The sequence below is a fragment of the Aquarana catesbeiana genome, linkage group LG02 (genome assembly GCF_042186555.1).
Source record: "Aquarana catesbeiana isolate 2022-GZ linkage group LG02, ASM4218655v1, whole genome shotgun sequence".
Taxonomy (NCBI): domain Eukaryota; kingdom Metazoa; phylum Chordata; class Amphibia; order Anura; family Ranidae; genus Aquarana; species Aquarana catesbeiana.
In genome coordinates, this window is record NC_133325.1 from 328789395 (window position 1) to 328810099 (window position 20705).

Consider the following 20705-nt stretch of genomic DNA (forward strand, 5'->3'; position numbering starts at 1 on the left):
TAGCGTCGACAGTTTACGCAGCGCTTTACAACATTATGGCAGACAGTACAATTGCAATACAATTTAATACAGGAGGAATCAGAGAGCCCTGCTCGTTACAGCTTACAATCTATAAGGGAGGGTCAAGTTATACAAAAGGGTAATAGTTGTGGGGGATGAGCTAATGGAGAAAATAGTGTGGTTGTTAGATGGAGGCAGGATAGGTTTCTCTGAAGAGTAAAGTTTTCAGGGATCGCCTAAAAGTTGATAAATTTGGAGACAGTCTGACAGATTGGGGTAGGGAATTCCAGGCGATTAGGCTGGTATTTTGAGACTAGGCTAGTGATGTAACTGGGGGCAGAGTTTTGGATGGCTTTGTAACTTATTGTTAGTATTTTGAATTTAATTCGTTGGGCGAGTGGCAGCCAATGGAGGGATTGGCAGAGAGGGGTAGCAGACACTGAGCAGTTTGTAAGGTGGAGGAGTCTGGCAGCAGCATTCATGATGGACTGAAGGGGGGATAGTCTATTTAAAGGTAAGCCAATGAGGAGTGAGTTGCAGTAGTCAAGGCGAGAGATAACTATGGAGTGAATCAGGAGCTTTGTGCATTGGTTAGAAAGGGACTTCGTTTAGAAATGTTGAGGAGGTTGAGGCGGCAAGCTTTGGAAAGTGATTGAATGTGGGGCCTAAAGGAGAGTTCAGAGTCCAGGATAATACCCAGTACCTTGACATGTGGGGATGGGTGGATGGTTGTCCCATTGCACTTGACAGACCAGACTGGGGAAGAGGCACGTGGGGGGAGAAAATATTATAAGCTCGGTTTTGGACAAGTTGAGTTTGAGGAAGTGGTGCGACATCCATACAGATATGTCTGTTAGTAAGACAGTGATGCGTGAGGAGACTGATGGAGCGAGTTGAGGGGTGGAGAGATAGATTTGTGTGTCGTCAGCATAGAAATGATATTAAAAGCCGTGAGAGGGCTGACCCAGGGAAGAGGTGTAGATTGAAAATAAGAGGCCCAAGAACAGAACCTTGGGGGACCCTGACAGAGAAGGGAAGAGGAGTGGAGGAAGTAGAATTGTACAGTCACAGAGACCGAGGGAGTAAAATTTTTTGAGGAGGAGGGGGTGGTCAACCGTGTCAAAGGCAGCTGAAAGGTCCAGAAGTAGGGGTACAGAATAGTGTCTGTTGGTTTTTGCAGTTAGCAGGTCATTAGTGATTTTTAAAAGAGCAGTTTCTGTGGAGTGTTGAGGGCGAAATCCAGATTGAAGAGGATCAAGAAGGTTATTCTTAATAAGGTGGTCACTCGGTTGTAAACCAGGTGTTCAAGGAGTTTAGAGGAAAAGGGGAGCAAGAAGATAGGGTGTAGGTTAAGATTGGTAGGGTCCAAGGACGGCTTTTTAAGTATGCGGGTGACCAGTGCATGTTTTAGAGCATTGGGGAAGATGCCAGAGGTGAAGGAGAGATTGAAGATATGGGTAAGAGTGTAGGATGGAGTCAGAGGGCGACCATAGCATTTGAGAGGGAATAGGGTCCAGGGGATAGGTGGTTAGGTGGGCGCTAGAAAGGAGTTTAGCAACTTCGTCTGTAGTAGCAGATTTGAATAAGGGGAGTGTCAGTTGTACCTGTTGACATGGGGTCTTAACTGGGAGAGATACCTGTAGAGTGGAGATTTCATCACGGATTGTATCAATCTTGTTTTTGAAATGACTAACAATCTCCTGGGCAGTGAGTGAGTCCGTGGGTGGAGGCTGTGGAGGACGAAGTAGAGAGTTGAAGGTAGAGAAGTGTTTACGGGGACTGGATGAGAAGGTGTTAATAAGAGTTGTAAAATAGGTCTGCTTGGCAGTGTGGAGGAAAGAGTAGTATTTTTGGAGGGCAGATTTGTATTGAAGTCTTTGAGATACTTAGTCTTGTGCCACAGACGCTCAAGAGCGTGACTACGTTTTTTCAGAATTTTGCCAGGGTTGTAGGGGTCGAGGCCTGATTCTGTGTGTGGTGAGGGGAGCGAGGTTGTCCAGGGTGGAGGACAGGGATTATTGTAGATGGATGTAGCTTGGCTGGGGCAGGACAGGGGAGAGATTTTTGTCATAGAGGTGGTCAGCAGCAGGAGAGAGGAGTTGAAGTTTTGAAAGTTTCTACGGGTGATGGTTAGGCGATTGGAGGGAAAGGTGGTGGAAGACAAGGGGAGAGAGAAACTTATAAGGTGGTGGTCAGAGAGAGGAAAAGGATTGTTTGAGAAGCTGCATGGAGTGCACAGGTAGGAGAATACAAGGTCAAGGGTGTTGTCATCAGAGTGAGTAGGAGCCTGTACCCATTGCTTCAGGTCAAATGAAGAGGTTAGACTAAGAAGTTTAGAAGTAGCAGGAGTGTTTGTATTAGAAGGGATGTTGAAATCACCAAGAAGGATTGTGGGAATTTCCAAAGAGAGAAAGTAGGGTAGCCAGGCAGAAAGCTCATCAAGGAAAGTCGATAATGGTCCAGGGGCCGGTAGATCACAGAAATTCTTAGGGAAGTTGGAGAGAATAGACGTATACAGTGGGCTTCAAATGATGAGAGGGAAAAAGAGGGAGGAGAGTGAATAACCTGGAAGGTGATCTGGGGGGATAGGAGGAATCCCACTCCACCGCCCTTGCGTCCATTAGGCCTAGGGGAGTGAGTCCAGTGAAGGCCACCCTGGGATAGGGAAACAGGAGGAGAAGGGGTGTCAGATTCGTGGAGCCAGGTTTCGGAGACAGCAAGTAGATTAAAGGAATTAGTGACAAAGAGGTCATGAACAGCGGTGAGTTTGTTGCAGACAGAGCGGGCTTTCCAGAGGGCACAGGAGAGAGTGAGGCTGCCATTGGGAAGAAGAGGAATGGAGACTAAATTGCGTAGATTGCGACAACTTCCAGAGGGTGTAGGGTGATGGGTGAGTCGGGTACAGTTAAATAAGGGAGGCCCAGGGTTTGGGGAAATATCTCCAGCGGTTAGGAGAAGCAGAAGAGTAAGGGAGGTAATATGAGAATACTATGAGGGGACATGCTTCAGCATCCGGGGGGTTTGTTAGCAAGTGGGCTTAGAATTAGAAAGAGATGAGTGCAGTAATAGGAGGAGGGGAGAAGTGAGGGTGATATGTACTGATTGTGGGGTGGAGCAGAAGGGCGAAGAAAAGAGTTTGAGGAGAGAGGCTGCAATTGTGAAGAGGAGGAGAGGTAAAGAGTGCATGTTTCAGAGAGGAAGGTGAGATAATTTGGAAATGTGGTCACCTGCAGTCTGATGTGGTTTGCTTTGTGCAAATCGCTGAAATGCAAGAGCAGAAGTGCCACTTATTTAAAGAACACCACTTCTTCTTATAAAAAGTTATTACTAATATACAGAATATGCCCATTCGTATTCAGACAATACTGTTCTAATTTGTGTCTCTAAATATGTTATATGCGTCTTTGACCTTGAACAAGTTAATATTTATAACATGGGTTATTTTACAGGAGGTGGATATGAAGAAATTCAGGAGCTGAGAGAAGATGGCTTGTGCTCTGCTAGTCACATACCAGACAATGTAATTTCCCAATCTCATCAGTATGGAAATAATGACTATTCTCCATTCAGCAAAGCGGTAAATAACAAGAGGTAAAACAAACATAGGTTGTCCATCTTGTGATACACAGTAGTGGATTAGGTAAAATTTTGCATAGCTTAAATCATTAAGGGGTTACACAGTTTATCAGCCCACAGTGTGCATACAGAAAAAAAGCCCATGCACTGCCAATGTAGTAATAGAATTGCAAACAATTGTTAAAAGGCCAGTTGCTGCAATCACCTGTGTGTTCCTCACATTAATGAAATATATGTGCTGCGCTGCTGGTATACAGTCGTGCTAAAAAGTTTGCATACCCTGGCAGAAATTGTGACATTTTGGCATTAATATTGAAAATATGACTGATCATGCCAAAAAACTGTCTTTTATTTAAGGATAGCAATCACATTAAGCCATTTATTATCTGTTTTTTTGGATCCTTTTTAAAGCGGGGGTCCACCTATCTATCGTTTTTTTTTTTTTGGAGTTCATTCACAAACTTTTCTTCTCATGATTATCTACTCACATGTTCTGTGTAATAAGTCCGCCTGTGTCCGATTTCGTTGTAAAGAATAACTTATAAAATTCACTGAAGGCGGTTTCCATCTTCATTGTGGGCATTTGAAGCCCACAAGCATGTATTTCCTGGATGCAGTGAATGCTGTGCTCCCAGCATTCACAGAGATGTTGTGATGACGCTGTTGCACAATGCATGCTGGGAAGCCTGAAACTAGCTCCCAGGGTACTGTGGGAGGTCTGGGAGAGGCTAGAAACACGCCTACTCCCATGGGAGGAAAACCAGGAAGTGCTAAGAAGATTAGAAAAAAAAAGGTAATTACGGCGATTTAAATTTTTTTACACAGCATGTCAGCATCTAGGCAAGGAAGAGAATGCATAGAGATAATGTTCAAAATTTGGGTGGAACCCCGCTTTAAATCATAATAACAGAAATCATCCAAATGGCCCTGATAAAAAAGTTTATATACCCTGGAATATTTGGCCTTGGTACAGACACAGAAGGTGGCTTTTTAAATCACAATTAGTGTCTGTGTATAAATGGTCAATGAGTTTGTTAGCCATGAGGAGGTAGAAAAGAACAATCAAAAGACCTGCGTAACAATATTTTTGGTAATTGTCTCCTATCCATCTGTACATCTCTACTGAACTGACTTTGCTGTAACATATTTTTAGTAATTGTCTCCTGCTGCCATATCTTTAAACTTCCATATTTACTGCTAGCTCTATAACAAACACACTGCAATAGCAATATTACTGGTGATTGATTCTCAACTCCATGTGGCTTGAGTGATCAAGAGAGGTAATTAGCTTTATGACCCTAGCCTGTGTCTGTAGCTGGTCTGGTACTGGCCATCTCCTCCCCATATTCAGGTGTCTCACATCAGACCCAATAATGACCAACTGAGAAATGCATCCCAGCTTAGTCTCCCTATAAATTTATGGCAGTTTATGGGGTGGCGCAGACAGGGGCAAGGCGCAGACATCATGGCTCTGTCACGAGTGATGCGCAGTTTCACCGACGCAGTTTAACGAAATCAGGATAACTAAAGCTGCATGAACAAGAACTTTGCTCCACTCTGCAAGATGACAAGCAAACCAGCTTTGACATTTATTTTATATTAGGTTAGTTTCCCACTCTCTATGCACTAAACATGCTCCTTATTCTCTTCCTTCTCACATTGGTGTCTTCTATCCTCAAATTATCTTTACTCTACCCCTCCTCTCTTCCCTGCAGCATGCACATATCACCCTCACTCCTACCCTCTCCCTACTATGGCACCCATCATCTCCTGCATTTGCTGCACCCACATGCTGACATAAACACCAGGGCCACTAGACACGTGTGCTCATGCACATCCCACTCCCACCTTGCCTTCCTCGCCCTCCTCCTTCTCCTAGTCTCAGGTGACATTTCTCCTAATCCTGGTCCGCCATTTTCCAAATGCAAGCCACATATCCAATACCCCTCTGGCAACCACCGCAATCCACTCAGTTTAATTTCTATCCCCCTACTTCCTCAAAGCACCCCAATCTCATGCGCCCTTTGGAACACCCGCTCCATCTGTAACAAGCTAACATCTGTACATGACCTCTTCATCTCTCATGGCTTGAACATACTCGCCATAACAGAAACCTGGCTTCAAAATTTTGACTCAGCTTCTCCTGCTGCCCTCTACCATGGTGGTCTCCATTGAACTCACTCCCCCAGACCCAACAGACAGAAAGGAGGTGGAGTTGGCTTCCTTCTATCCCCACAAAGCACTTTCCAAGTCCTTCCTGTCCCTCCCTCTCTATCCCTCTCTTCTTTCGAGATGCACTGTATTCGTCTGTTTTCTCCCATTTCTCTGAGGATTGCAGCAATTTATAAGCCTCCAGGACCGGTATCACGCTTTCTTGATGACTTTGCTGCCTGGCTACCCTACTTTCTCTCCTCTGAAATACCCACCATTATTCTTGGTGACTTTAACATTCCTGTCAATGTTAACAGCCCAACTACAGCTAAACTTCTCGACTTAACCTCATCTTTTGACCTAACCCAATGGACACATACTTCCACTCACTCCAATGGTAATACCCTTGACCTTGTATTCTCCCATCTCTGCAACCCTGGCAACCTCACCAACACCCCCTTTCCTCTCTCTGATCACAACCTCATTACTTTCACTGTATCCTTGCCTCCAACCACCCATCCCTCCAAGCAGCAAACAATTACTTGTAGAAACCTTCGCCACTTTAACCCTTCTCTACTATATTCTGCTACTGACCACCTATATGACATAATCATTCCCCTGTCCTGTCCTGACCTGGCCACCTCTGTCTACAACAGTTCACTCACATCATCACTAGATGCACTTGCTCCTCTAACCACACGCAGAATCAGGCCCCGACCGTTACAACCCTGGCTAACTGACAACACTAGAAATCTCAAGAGACATTGCCGTGCTCTTGAACGACTGTGGCGTAAAACCAAATGCCTGCAAGACTTCACCCTATATAAATCTGCCCTTCTAAAATACAATTCATGCCTCCATGCTGCCAAACAAGCCTACTTTGTCTCTCTTATTAATTCCTTGTCATCCAGTCCCCGTCGGCTCTTCTCAACCTTTAACTCTCTGCTTCATCCACCACTCCCTCTACCCACTAACTCACTCACTGCCCAAGAGATTGCCAATCACTTCTAAGACAAGATCGATGCAATTCGTGAGGACATCTCCACTGTGTGTACGTCTTCCCCACCCAACATACCTTGCCTAGCAGCACATTCAACACTCACCTCTATTGAATTGGCTACTACTGAAGAGGTTACAAAAATTTTCTCGGATGCCCACCTAACCAATTGTCCCTTGGATCCTGTTCCCTCACAACTACTACAGTCACCCTCTTCTTCTATCCTATGCTCCCTCACCCACATCTTCAATCTTTCCCTCTCTAGTGGCATCTTCCCCTCCCCTCTAAAACATGCGCAGATCACTCCCATTCTTAAAAAGCCCTCACTGGACCCTACCGACCTGAACAACTTAAGACCCATCTCATTGCTTCCATCCATTCACCTCTAAACTTCTAGAACGCTTAGTCTACAACCGTCTTAGCTCCTACCTCAATGAAAATAACCTTCTTGACCCTTTACAGTCTGGCTTTTGCTCGCAGCACTCCACAGAAACTGCCTTACTAAAACTAACGATTTACTAACTGCTAAAACCAACAGCCAGTACTCCATACTCCTACTACTTGACCTCTCTGCGGCCTTTGATACTGTTGACCACCCGCTCCTTCTCAATAAACTACATTCCCTTGGCCTCAGAGATTCTGCTCTATCCTGGTTCTCTGCCTATTTATCACAGCGCTCCTTCAGTGTCACTTACAACTCTGTCTCCTCCTCTCCATTGCCCCTTTCTGTGGGGGTCCCCCAAGGCTCGGTTCTTGGACCCCTTCTCTTCTCTATCTACACCTCCTCCCTTGGTCACTTAATAACTACCCACGGCTTCCAATACCACTTATACACCCAAATCTGCCTACTCCTCACCTCACTCCTTCAGTCTCCTCTCGCATTACTAACTTACTGACATATCAGCATGGATGTCGCACCACTTCCTTAAACAAAATCTCTCTAAAACTGAGCTATTAATATTCCCCCCCCCCGCCCGTGCCCCCCTCCATGACTTTTCCATTAAAATCAACAATGCAACCATTAGTCCCACCCCTCATGCCAGGGTACTAGGTGTAATCCTAGACTCTGACTTGCCATTTCAGCCTCAAATCCAATCATTGTCAAAAGTTTGTAGAATTCACCTCCGTAACATCTCTAAAATTAGCCCTAATTTAGCAAATGAAACCACCAAGCTCCTCATTCACTCCCTTGTTATCTCTCGCCTTGACTATTGCAACTCCTTTCTCATTGGCTTACCTCTCCATAGACTATCCCCTCTTCAGTCTATCATGAATGCTGCTGCCAGACTTATCCACCTTACCAACCGCTCAGTGTCTGCCAACCCTCTACTCCAATCCCTACACTGGCTCCCAATCACCCAGCGAATTAAATTCAAAATACTAACCACAACATACAAAGCCATTCACAACTCTGCCCTGAGCTACATCACTAATCTTGTCTCCAAATATCACCCAAATCGACCTCTCCGCTCTTCTCAAGACCTCCTGCTTTCAAGCTCTCTCATCTCCTCCTCCCATGCTCGTCTCCAGGATTTATCCAGAGCCTCTCCCATCCTCTGGAACTCGCTACCTCCATCTATCCGGCTTTCCCCTACTCTTGCTACCTTCAGGCGATCCCTGAAAACTCATCTCTTCAGGAAAGCCTATCATGTCTCCAACTAATCTCCTACCACTTCCACCAGCTCATTCCCCGCAGTTACAACCTTTTGTACCACCTGCCCCACCCTATTAGATTGTAAGCTCTTCTGAGCAGGACCCTCTTAATCCTCTTGTATTTTATTGTATTATAACTTTATTGTCTCCCTTTTATATTGTAAAGTGCTGCGTAAACTGTTGGCGCTATATGAATCCTGTATAATAATAACAAGGTAATGAAACTTTACAAATATGGAAAAGGATATAAAAAAGATGTACAAAGCCTTGAATATGCCAGCCAATACGGTTTAATCACTTATTGAAAAGTGGAAAATTAGGGGCTCTTTGATACCAAGCCAAAGTCAGGTAGACCAAGAAAAATTGCAGCCACAACTGATGGAAGAATTGCTCATGGTACAAAGAAAAACCCACAGGTAACCGCAGGAGAAATACAGGCTGCTCTCCAAAAAGATGGCGTTGTTGTTTTTAAGGAGCACAATTCAACGATACTTGAACAAAAAAGAGCTGCATGGTTGAGCTGCCAGAAGGAAGCCTTTACTGTGCCAATGCCACAAAAAGCCAATGAGACATGTCAAGGTGTTGCTGGGCATATTGTAACCAGGCTTTTTTGTGGAACTTGTACAGTAAAGGCTTTTTTTCTGGCAACTTGACCATGCAGCTCTGTTTTGTTCAAGTATAATCGTATTGTGCTCCTTTAAAAAAAAAACCACACCATCATTTTCCACAGCAGCCTGTATTTTTCCTGAGATTACCTGTGGGTTTTTCTTTGTATCCCGAACAGTTGCTTTGGCAGTTGTGGCTGAAATCGCCTGATCTTGGCTTGGTATCAAAAGAGACCCTAATTTTCCACTTCTTAAGTGATTGAACAGTACTGACTGGCATATTCAATGCTTTTGATATATTTTTTATATCCTTTTCCATCTTTAGTACAGGGATTTGTTGTGCCAAATACAAAGGAAATAAATAATAAAATGCAAAAAATAAAAATAAAAAGCTGCTAACACTAGATTGCTTGGTACAATTGAAAGAAATGGAAAAGGACGTGTAGCGCTTAAAAAAAAAAAAAAAAAATCAATAATAAAATTCACCAAAAAGTTTGAGCGATCAGCATAAAGTCCCTTTAAGGTGTCTTCATATATGGAAGGAAAGATAGACCAATAGTACTGACTCTTGCCATCAGTGTATGGGGTATACACTTTTAAATATACTGAATAGCGGCACCATCGATCCTTCCTACAAACACTGTTCCACTACACATGCGGTTAAAGCTGCTCCACATCATGTCAGACCATTAAGGGTAAGGGAATCACTCCACATCCAGAAAAGACCTACTGCAGGCATGCTCCAGCATCCACATATATATATAAAAATAGAAAACAATGCTCATTGCACAATGATCGATACAAATCAATTTATAGAAGATAAAAATGATAAAATAAGATAAAATAAGAGTCAGTACTATTGGGTGATGGTCTATCTTTCCTTCCACATATGAAGACACCTTAAAGGGACTTTATGCTGATCGATCAAATGTTTGATGAATTTTATTATTGATTTTTATTTTTAAGCGCTACACTTCCTTTTCCATTCCTTTTCAATCTTTGTAAAGTTTGAATACCTTGTTAGGCAGGTCTTTTGACTGTTCTTTTCTACCTCCTCATGGCTCAATGTCTAGCTTGCCTAATGCATTCATGTGAGAGCTAACAAACTTATTGACTATTTATACACAGACACGAATTGTGATTTAAAAAGCCACAAATGTGGAAATTAACCTTTAATTGCCATTTTAACCTGTGTGTGCCACCTTCTGTGTCTGTACCAAGGCCAAACATTCCAGGGTATGTAAACGTTTTATCAGGGCCATTTGGGTGATTTCTGTTATAATGATTTAAAAAGGATCCAAAAAACTATGTCATAATAAATGGCTTCAAGCGATTGCTATCCCTAAATAAAAGACAGTTTTTGGTATGATCAGTCATATTTTTAATATTAATGCCAAAATTTCACAATTTCTGCCAGGGTATGCAAACTTTTGAGCACAACTGTATATACATGCAAATGTGATGTGCCAATAATGTGAAAATAAATGAATTCAATATTCCTATAACAAGTGTAATAACATATAATCCTCTTTCAGAAAGAGGTGTGATAAATATTGCACCAAATGGAATCCAGTGATGTGGGTCCAAAACTAATGCTAATAATTTACAATATTCAGTTTGAAGAAAAAAAAATAAAAAAATCACGTTAATTCCTTATTTCATGCAAAATCCACTATTGAATGTCCTTCGCCTAAAGCAATAGTGATTTTAAAACCAAGTCCCAGTGCTGAAAGATAAATTAAGCTTCTCCAGTGCTCCACCAGACACTGAAAGTAAGAGTGGACCTGTACCTGTGTGCTAGACCTATAGCATAGGTCTAGGAGCGTTTGTTCCCCAATTCAAGGGGTGATCATGTCCAGGAACGGTCTCCACTCTTCCCCTTCAATCCTTCCTCTCCCTCTATTCCAATAGTCTCACCAACTTTCCAATACATTCTATAGACAGCCCACATTTCAATCGACATGATCATCTCATGCTCTCATTACTAATAACCATTTCTTGTGGGATATATTCTTACAACCTCAGTGATCACCGTTAGCAATGGACAGACCTTTATTTTAGGTTTCTCATACTCAAGCATCATAATGTACTCATACAATCCAGATAATCAGGTTTTACATCACATATGAATACCAGATTTCAGTGCTACAGACCCCCTTACCGCCAAAAATGTTAAGCTTGCTCAAGTGAGTGTAAGTGTATTTCCACCTTTGCAGCCTGGATAATATATACTCTATATTTGTTCTATATCCCATAAACATAGAACTTCAAAAAAAAAAATAATAAAAATAAATGCTGGTTACCTTTTTTAAGTGCTTAAAAATCATTACTGCCGGGGGGGCTTAGCAGGGCACATATAGTTCCTGTCCCCTACCTTTTCCACCTTTTGATTCTAGCCGCTTTTACAGTTGACCAACGGGTTCTGGCATGGATCAAGGTAGATCCCCTCTCTACTCTGTCCTCCCTCACCCCTCCCATTTCACTATTCTTTACACAATTATCACCAGTCCCATAATGCTCTCCACCACTTAATTCACAATTTTTCACTGGTCCACTATTTTATGGCTTTGTAAGTACATAGCATACCTATTCTTTTTGCCCTACTTTATTTATCCAGATTCCATTTCATCATGATTGGTAGTTCCCCCGAGTTGCTGCGGGGGACCCCCCTTGGTGGTGGCGCCTTGCGCCTGCCGGGACATGCATAAGCAACCCTTCCCCCCCCCCACCCCCCATCTACATAAATATTTTGTTCAATTATCCTGTTTATCGCTTATGCCTTCAGGCAATTACATTGTTCTCTGATCAATTTGCTAATTAAGTTACAGATACCCTCCTGACAAAGCGGCTATTGTCCACAAAACTAGTTGAGAGAGATGCCATCTTTGATCAATTGTCCCACTGTGATTCTCCCCTTCTGGGGTTAAATTATTTTGGTGAAATATATGAACTGTTATCATGTTTTAATTTGTAATTGGTAATGCTTCCTGTTTCTTACCACACTTGGTGGCACATGCACCCGAATAGGAGGAATAAAGAAGAGTCACAAATTATATTATCATTGTTCACGGTGTTGGGACTATTTATTCACTAACTCTATGGACTTTTTTTGGAAGTTTTGATAAGTTGGATTTATATATTTATCTATATAGTTGTTTTGAGTTATTCATTTACTTGGTTTTGGGTGTAGCGCCTTACTTTTGTGTTCTCAATAGGTTAGAAGTGTTTATTGCACATAATGGGGCAGCCACATTTTTTCCTCTGCTATAACAAAATGGATCATGCTTTGCTGGGGTTTTTCGCCTTCCTCTGCATCAACTGTGGGTATAGGACTGCGTACATGGGATTGTATTTTTTTTTTGGTTGAACTAGATGGCCTTGTGTCTTTTTTCAACCTATGTAACTGTATATATTTTTTATATTCACACCCTTGCAAAGCAAACCTCAATGTCTCTCCGTGAAACCTCGAATGGAGGCAAAAGCGTTTTTTAAAATTGAATATGTAATTTTTCTGACTACAGACCACTTTTATTTTTTACTCCAGACCATATAAATATATACAAAACCCCTTACTATAGTTAAATGTATTTGCATTTTCCACAACAATTTTGGGAATGGCCAACTAAATGTTTGATGTTTCTCATGTGAATTAGGATTACGACTTCAGCTAAATTGGAGCACTTCTGATAACATATTATTACATTTATCACTGTATACTTCAGTGTTCCTTATCTGACCTAGTGTTAATTGATATTTAGGCAACATTCGTCTGTTTTGCCAAGACGCCCATTTGCTCCGAAAAGTGCTGCAGATCTGAAACTTGGTGATTTAGTGAAATTCTCGCATCCAGGTGGCAAAATAAGTAAGGGAACAGTGCAGTACAAGGGTCCCCTGCCTGGCAGAGAAGAAGTGTACCTAGGAGTGGAACTGGAAGGAGGAGATCTTGGGAAGCATGATGGTGTGTTCCAAGGAACTCGATACTTCTTGTGGTAAGAGAAGCTTAAATATGTTCACTTTTTTTAATGGAAACCTACAAGGAAATAAACATGTTGGCTGCCACTGCTGGTTTCTTCTTGTAAAAATGCTAATTGTTTGGCTGTCATGACCCTTTTGTATTGCGTTACCATCCAGAAGGGGTGCAGATGAGATTTGACATTACTCCTTTACTTTCTAGATCCGCATACTGCCTTCGGGTCTGTGACTCAGAAACTAATAAGCCTGTGGTTCAGCAAAATAGGCACATTCAAAAAGCAGCCAGCAATTGCAGTCCCTATATTTCTCTCAAGACAATAGACATTAAATCTTAAGTTTAGTATACATTTTTTAGGATGCAGCACCACACAAATAAGTTATTTGTAATGGGGTGTATCCCATTACTGAAGGTACATGTGTTTGCTAAAAAAAAATCTTCCACACCCTGACCAGTCGGGCTTCATTCCCAACAGATCAACTAGTACCATTAGAAGAGTCTTTTTAAACATGCATATTCCAACTGACAATGCAGGTTCGAAGGCCATTCTGGCCTTGGACGCTGCCAAGGCCTTCGATAGCCTAGAATGGTACCACTTATGGAGGGTGCTAGAGAGATTCAGGATTGGCCCATCCTTTATTAGGTGGGTGAAAATACTTTACAGTGAGTCAAGAGCTAAAATAAAAATTAACAATGAATATTCAGAATTATTCCAGTTGGAGAGAGGGACGAGACAGGGCTGCCCTTTGTCCCCTCTATTGTTCGCTCTTGCAATGGAACCACTAGCAATTATGACTAGATATACACGGGTTCCAGCGGCAAATGGAGGATGACAAGATAGCACTGTACACGGACGACGTTTTGTTTATTCTTGGAGACGTTGAAACCTCGCTAGACACCGTGATACAAATGGTTGTTGAATTTGGGCGATTTTCTGGTCTAGATGTCAACTGGGAGAAATCGGCTCTGCTACCGGTTGACTCACTTAGTAACCAGATATCGCCTGGAGCTCCCCACTAGAGGGTGGTTGCCAAGCTGAAATATCTTGGTATCTGAATCACGAGCGACATAAACCAGTATATCAATGATAACTTAGTCCCATTGTTACTTAAATCAAAGCAAAAGGGAGATATTTGGAGCCGACTCCCTTCCATAACTCTCCCATTTGTATAGCTCAGAAGTGGTTCAAGAGAATAGAATCCCTTTTCATGGAATTCATTTGGAGGAAGGGTCAATCTAGGATCAGTTTACAAACCATGCAATTATCGGTTAAAGAAGGGGGTACGGTGGTCCCACACCCGAGATCATATTTCCTGGCACCCCAGTTGCAACATCTAAGGGGTTGTGGAGTCCTGGGAGGGGGAAACCCTTGCAACAGAATGATAATGGGGACCCCACATAGTATACTAGTGGAGGTGTTAGAGGCGGACTCATTTATTCATACTTGCCCAACGATAAAATTAGTCAGCAAAGTATGGCAGGTAACGAAGGCATTAATGGGATATAATGGGGTAACAGAATACACCCCCTTATGGAAAAACTAAAATTTGGCGGAAGTAAGGAATATAGAGAGACCTAGGGAATGGGACAGGCTGTGTATTAACCGATTGGCTCAATTATATGAGGGCAATCTCATGAAGACATTTGCGGACCTAAGACGGGAATTTGATATATCAAATAAAGCTTTTCATAAATACCTGCAGATAAGGCATGCCATTCAAGCACAGTTTGGGTCACAAACCATTGAATGGACCCAGATCCCCACACTTTTAAAAATAATTAAACCAACTGCAACTAAGGGACTAATCTCTGAGTTGTAGGCTGGATTGGGGGCTAGAATAATAAGTGGAGTAGGACCCTCTAGGAGTAGAGTGGGATGGGAGAGAGACGTGGGGGTAATAACTACGGAACAATGGGATAGGATCTTAGAACGAGGAGACCTGGTCCCGATCTCTCCCTTGCAGAACGTATCCCACTTGTTCCTAATTCATAGAGCCTACTATACCCCCCCAAAAATGTTTAAATTCGGAAGGAGACAAAATGATGAGTGCCCCAGATGTAAGGCGTCAGGAGATCTGATCCACATGGTGTGGAAGTGTCCCAAGCTATTTAGATATTGGGCGGAGATAGTAGCCAGCATAAATAAAACTTTTGGGATTACACTAGAACCGGAGGTCAAGACTTGCCTATTAGGAAGCTTGGAGGAAGGTAGAGTTCCGACCAGTGCCATTGAAGTAGAGTTGAGATGCCTGTTTCAGGCGAGAAAATTATTAGCACAGAAATGGCAGGCACAGACTCCCCCGACAGTGGAGAACTGGGTTGAGACCATTAATTCAATGGTATGGAGTTAAAGGGCGATATGTATCAGGCAGGGTAATCACAGTAAGTTTGAAAGAATGTGGAGGCCCTGGCTGGATGAGATGGGGTGTCCACTATAAGGGGATGGTGAGAGATTCTCTCACGTTCCTGGCCACCCCCTCATCTTGGTTTTCTCTCCCTTACGTGACACTGGATGCTTCTCTCTTTTACACTTCTCTTGCTCAGGGAGATGGCTTCTCCCTTCTTTGGCTTTACAATTACTGAAGTACATGCACAACTAACGACTGAGTGGTGTGTGGGAGGGTGGGAGTAGGTTGAGAGGGAGGGAGAGGGAAGGTATAGTAATAATAATGCTGTTTCTTTCTTTGTACTATGTAATACTATATGATATTTTATGATGTATGTTTTTTTCCTTTTTTGATATTGGAAAATAATAAAAATGAAGATGATTAAAAAAAAAAAAAAAAGAAAAGGATCTTAGCTGGTGACTATGAGGAAGCACAGAGGGGAGACTTTTAGAAAAAGCAGGCATCTGTACCCATCACACAGAACTAATGGTGCTGTATCCCAAATAAAATGTATACTAAACATCAGCTTTATTCTATACTTTACAACTGTACTTTAGGCTCCAAAGTGCCATGCTAATTATTAGTCTGTGACATTTTTTTTAATATACATAATTAGTGATGACTGAATCTGCATAGATTCATGCAACTTCAGGAATCCACAATTATGACCCATGAATTGTAGGATTATTCCCAGACTGGCCAAGTCTGCATGCATTACATTTTCTATATTGCAATTCATTTCACAGTGAAACTGTCACCTAAACCACCGACGCACAAAGTGTGCATGCTATTTGCAGAATATATGCAGCCAATAGAGGGGGGAGGAGAGCAGAAAGGGGCAGGTGGCACAGACAACGGGAAAAATCTTGGTTGCATCTAGTTTCTAGGGGACTGTTAAAAAAAAAAAAAAAAAAAAATCCGTATATGGCTACTTTACTATTTTGGACAGAGTCTGCCGTTGGTTGCCAACCAATAAAGGACCCTCATACACCTGTCTGTAGTTTGCAGACACAGTCTAGTGCAGGTTATTAGCACAGAGTAGGGGTACTGCTAATGAGCACAGACCAAGCAATCTATGGGTATATTATTATTATATTATACAAGATTTATATAGCGCCAACAGTTTACGCAGCGCTTTACAATGTATAAGGGGGACAACACAATTACAGTACAGTTCAATACAAAAGGTACAGGAGGGCCCTGCTCGTAGAGCTTACATTCTAAAGGGTGGTGGTACATTCTAAAGGTGGTGGTACAAAAGGTAATAGCTGCAAAGAATGATTGGATGGGGTGGCTGAGGGACAGTTATGTGCGTGTGGGATAGGCTTCCCTGAATAAATGAGTTTTCAGGGATCTCCTAAAGGTGGACAGGGTAGGGGCTGATCGGACATACTGGGGCAGGGAATTCCAGAGGATGGGAGAGGCTCTGGAGAAGTCCTGAAGGCGAGCATGGGAGGAGGTAACAAGGGAGCTAGAGAGCAGGAGGTCCTGGGAGGAGCGGAGGGGGCAATTTGGGCGATATCTGCAGATGAGGTTGGTGATGTAGATGGGGGCGATGTTGTGAATGGCCTTGTATGTTATGGTTAGCATTTTGAATTTTACACGGTGGGGTAGGGGAAGCCAGTGAAGGGATTGGCAGAGAGGAGCAGCAGTCACGGATCGATTAGTGAGGTGTATTAGTCTAGCAGCAGCATTCATAATAGACTGAAGGGGGGATAGCCTGCTTAAGGGTAGGCCATTAAGGAGAGAGTTGCAGTAGTCGAGGCGGGAAATAATCAAGGAGTGAATAAGTTGCTTTGTGGTGTCATAAGTCAGGAAGGGTCAAATTCTGGAGATGTTGCGGAGGTTAAGGCGGCAGGATTTAGCCAGTGATTGGATATGGGGGCTGAAGGAGAGGTCAGAGTCAAGGATTACACCCAGGACCCTGGCATGTGTGGAGGGACCAATGTTTGTGTTGTTGATATTAATGGTGAAGTCACAGGAGGGAGACCGTGAAGGAGGAAATATAACAAGCTCAGTTTTAGAAAGATTAAGTTTGAGGAAGTGGTGTGACATCCATACAGATATGTCATTCAGCAAGTTTGAGATCTGTGAGGAGATAGTAGGGGTGAGTTGAGGAGTGGAGAGATAGATCTGTGTGTCATCGGCATAGAGGTGGTATTGGAAGCCATGGGAGGTTATCAACTGGCCCAGGGAAGAGGTATAGAGTGAGAAAAGGAGAGGCCCAAGGACGGAGCCTTGGGGTACCCCAACAGAAAGAGGAAGAGGAGCGGAGGAGATGGAGTTGTAAGTGACACTGAAAGTGCGCTGAGATAGGTAGGAGGAGAACCAGGATAATGCAGAATCACGGAGGCCAAGGGAGTGTAATTTGCTGAGGAGCAGCAGGTGGTCAACTGTGTCAAAGGCATCAGAGAGGTCTAAAAGTATGAGTATGGAGTAGTGGCCATTGGTTTTGGCAGTTATTAGGTCATTGGTGAGTTTTAGTAGGGCAGTTTCAGTAGAATGTTGTAGGCGGAAGCCAGACTGTAGGGGGTCGAGAAGGTTGTTGTCCGTGAGGTAGCGACTCATTTGGTCATGAACAAGGCATTCGATGAACTTGGAGGCAAACGGGAGCAGGGAGATAGGTCTTAAGTTATTCAAACAGGTGGGGTCTAGTGAGGGTTTTTTGAGTATGGGGGTAACCAGTGCATGTTTGACCGGGGAAGGAAAGGTGCCGGAGGAGAGGGAAAGGTTGAAGATGTGGGTTAGGGAGTTGAGGATAGAGTGGGAAGGTGGTCGCAGTAATTGAGAGGGGACAGGGTCCAGGGGACATGTAGTGAGGTGGGCCATGGAGAGGAGTTTATCAACTTCTTCTGTGGTAACTGGGCAAAAGGAGGAGAGTATTGAGTGTGGTGTTGGACCCGATATGTTGGGTAGGGGAGGAATATGAATGCTGGATATCTCCTTGCGAATTGTGTTGATTTTTCTATTGAAGTGGTTGGCAATATGTTGAGCGGGAAGCAAGTTGGTGGGTGGGGGCAGTGGGGGGTGAAGTAAGGAATTAAGGGTAGAAAAGAGTTGACGAGGTTTGGATGAGAGGGTTTTGATGAGAGTGTTGTAATAGGTTTGTTTAGCAGCGTGGAGGCAGTTGTATTTGAGAAGGGCAGATTTGTAGAGGGTAAAATCTTGCAGGGATTTAGATTTACGCCATGCTCGCTCAAGAGCACGGCTGTGTCTCTTGAGACTTCTGGTGTCGTCTGTTTGCCAGGGTTGTGGCAGATGGGGCCTGGTTCTGCATGTAGAAAGGGGAGCAAGTACGTCTAGGGAGGATGACAACGTGGTGTTGTAGATGGAAGTGGTTAGGTCTGGGCAGGACAGGGGTGCAATTTTGTCATAAAGGCCATCAGTAGCAGAGTGAAGAAGGGAAGGTTTGAGGTTGCGAAGGTTCCTGCGGGTAGTGGTTTGTGGGTTGGCAGCATGGGATATAGGAGACAAGGAGAGTGTGAAACGGATAAGGTTGTGATCAGAGAGAGGAAAGGGTGCATTGGAGAGATTGCAGGGAGTGCAGCGATGGGAGAATACAAGGTCGAGAGTGTTGCCGTTGGAGTGAGTGGTGGTGGTTTGTGTCCATTGTGTTAGGTTAAAAGAGGAGGTTAGGTTGAGTAGTTTAGAAGTGGTAGCATTATTAACATTGATTGGAATGTTAAAGTCACCTAGGATGATGGCAGGCACTTCGGATGAGAGAAAATAGGGTAGCCATGCAGAGAAGTCATCCAGAAAGCGTGACACTGGTCCAGGAGGCCGATAAATGACTGCGACCCTCAGACAAGCTGGAGAGAAAAGACGAATGCAGTGCATTTCGAAAGAGCAGGTGGAAAGAGAGGGAGGTGTGGGCAGTACCAGTATACTTGTTGGACAGTAATTGATTCTAAATCTAAACCATGAATAAACATTACTTCCAGAGATTTTATTGATAGCAGGTTTTCATAACTACTGTATAGATCAATCTTCCTCAAACTTTTTACCCATAAGAACCATTGAAATAATTTTCAGATATCAGGACAACCCACCTAAATCCAATTGGCCCCTTACATTGGTGCCTAGTGTGGAGAATGTCCCCCTTACAGTGGTGTTTAGAATGGCACTCTTACAGGAAGCTAAAAAGACCATTGTCTCTTTACTGTTGGCTCTGCCAAGTGATGCTGACCCTAAACTATTCAGGTACCATCAAATGGGACATAACTTAGCCCCAGCTCAGGAAGTCCTAGCAACCTCTAGAGTAACCCTAAGGTTACATGAAACCCTGGATGAAAATGGCTGATACAGATTGGTATTCTCACTCTTACCCGAGTTTCCAAGCACTGATTCAGCCATATGCAGTGCAGACGAAGTCAGCACACAGCTGAGAAATGTCAGTCAATAAAATGCATAGGTTCCCTGATTCCAGACGACAACGATGCTTCCGGCAACACCACACCCTCCCACAAATCAATGCTGTAAAAGGAGGGATTTATTTGGGCTATACACCAAACAAGGACAACAATAACATACAGCAACAGCAATAAACAATAACGAAATAAACAAATCTGTACAATGCAACAATGAGAGGACCAAGTATTTCTGTACCTGAGCCATAAATATAGGGTGGTCTTAACTAAATGTGTTATTAAAAGCAAAAAGGTCCTTGAGTCTATCCAAAATCCCTCTTGCTAGCCAGGGTGGCATTATATGTTGGAGCAGTCAGATCTGCTTGTACCCAACAGTAAAGGGTGTTCGTCCAAATTATGTCCCAAGTTAGGGCGGCACTGTCTTTTTAAAGAGATTAGAGCAGTTGTAGCCAACAGCCTATCACCACTATGCAGTCTGTTGTGAAGCTACCTCCTGCTGTGGCATTGGAGGTGACTCTGGACACTGTCGTGGTGCTCTCTCCTGAAACCAATAATGTTCCTTTCATCCAGCCTGCTGGATCTCTCTGGTGGCTGCAGCATCTGTGCATATGCAGACGCAGTCTCCCTCTGACACCGCGGCAAGCTCTGGCAACAACAGCATCTCTGAGTTAGTGGCACTCTCCAACAGTCATCTCTCATTCTCCACATGAGACTGCTAGGTGCCCTGGCTTCTCCTCCCTTTTCCTCCTTTCTGGAGCACAACGTCCTCCTGGGACTTGCAGTCCCATACAGTTCTCACTTCAGAGGCTGTCTCCTGAGGACTACATCCCCCACAGTTCCAAGAGGCTCCTAGCAGTTTTTCCCCTCTCCTTTCTCCCAGTTTGTCTCCTGTCCCCGTCACATAAAAACAGTCTCTTCCCTGTTAGTAACTCAGTGCTTGAGAATATCCTTGAATAAAACTTACAGGCTGGAGTTTACCTCTCCTCTCTCCTTGAACAG

At 43.4% G+C, this 20705-nt stretch overlaps 1 protein-coding gene across 2 annotated transcripts in view; it reads left to right on the forward strand.

Moving 5' to 3' along the window:
• Positions 1–20705, forward strand: part of LOC141127932 (uncharacterized) — a 121663-nt gene that overhangs the window by 93692 nt on the left and 7266 nt on the right. For both annotated transcript variants that reach the window (XM_073614834.1, XM_073614835.1), the window contains 2 exons: positions 3450–3591; positions 12741–12971. In XM_073614834.1, coding sequence (XP_073470935.1) covers positions 3450–3591; positions 12741–12971 — 373 coding nt within the window. The remainder of the gene's footprint in view (positions 1–3449; positions 3592–12740; positions 12972–20705) is intronic.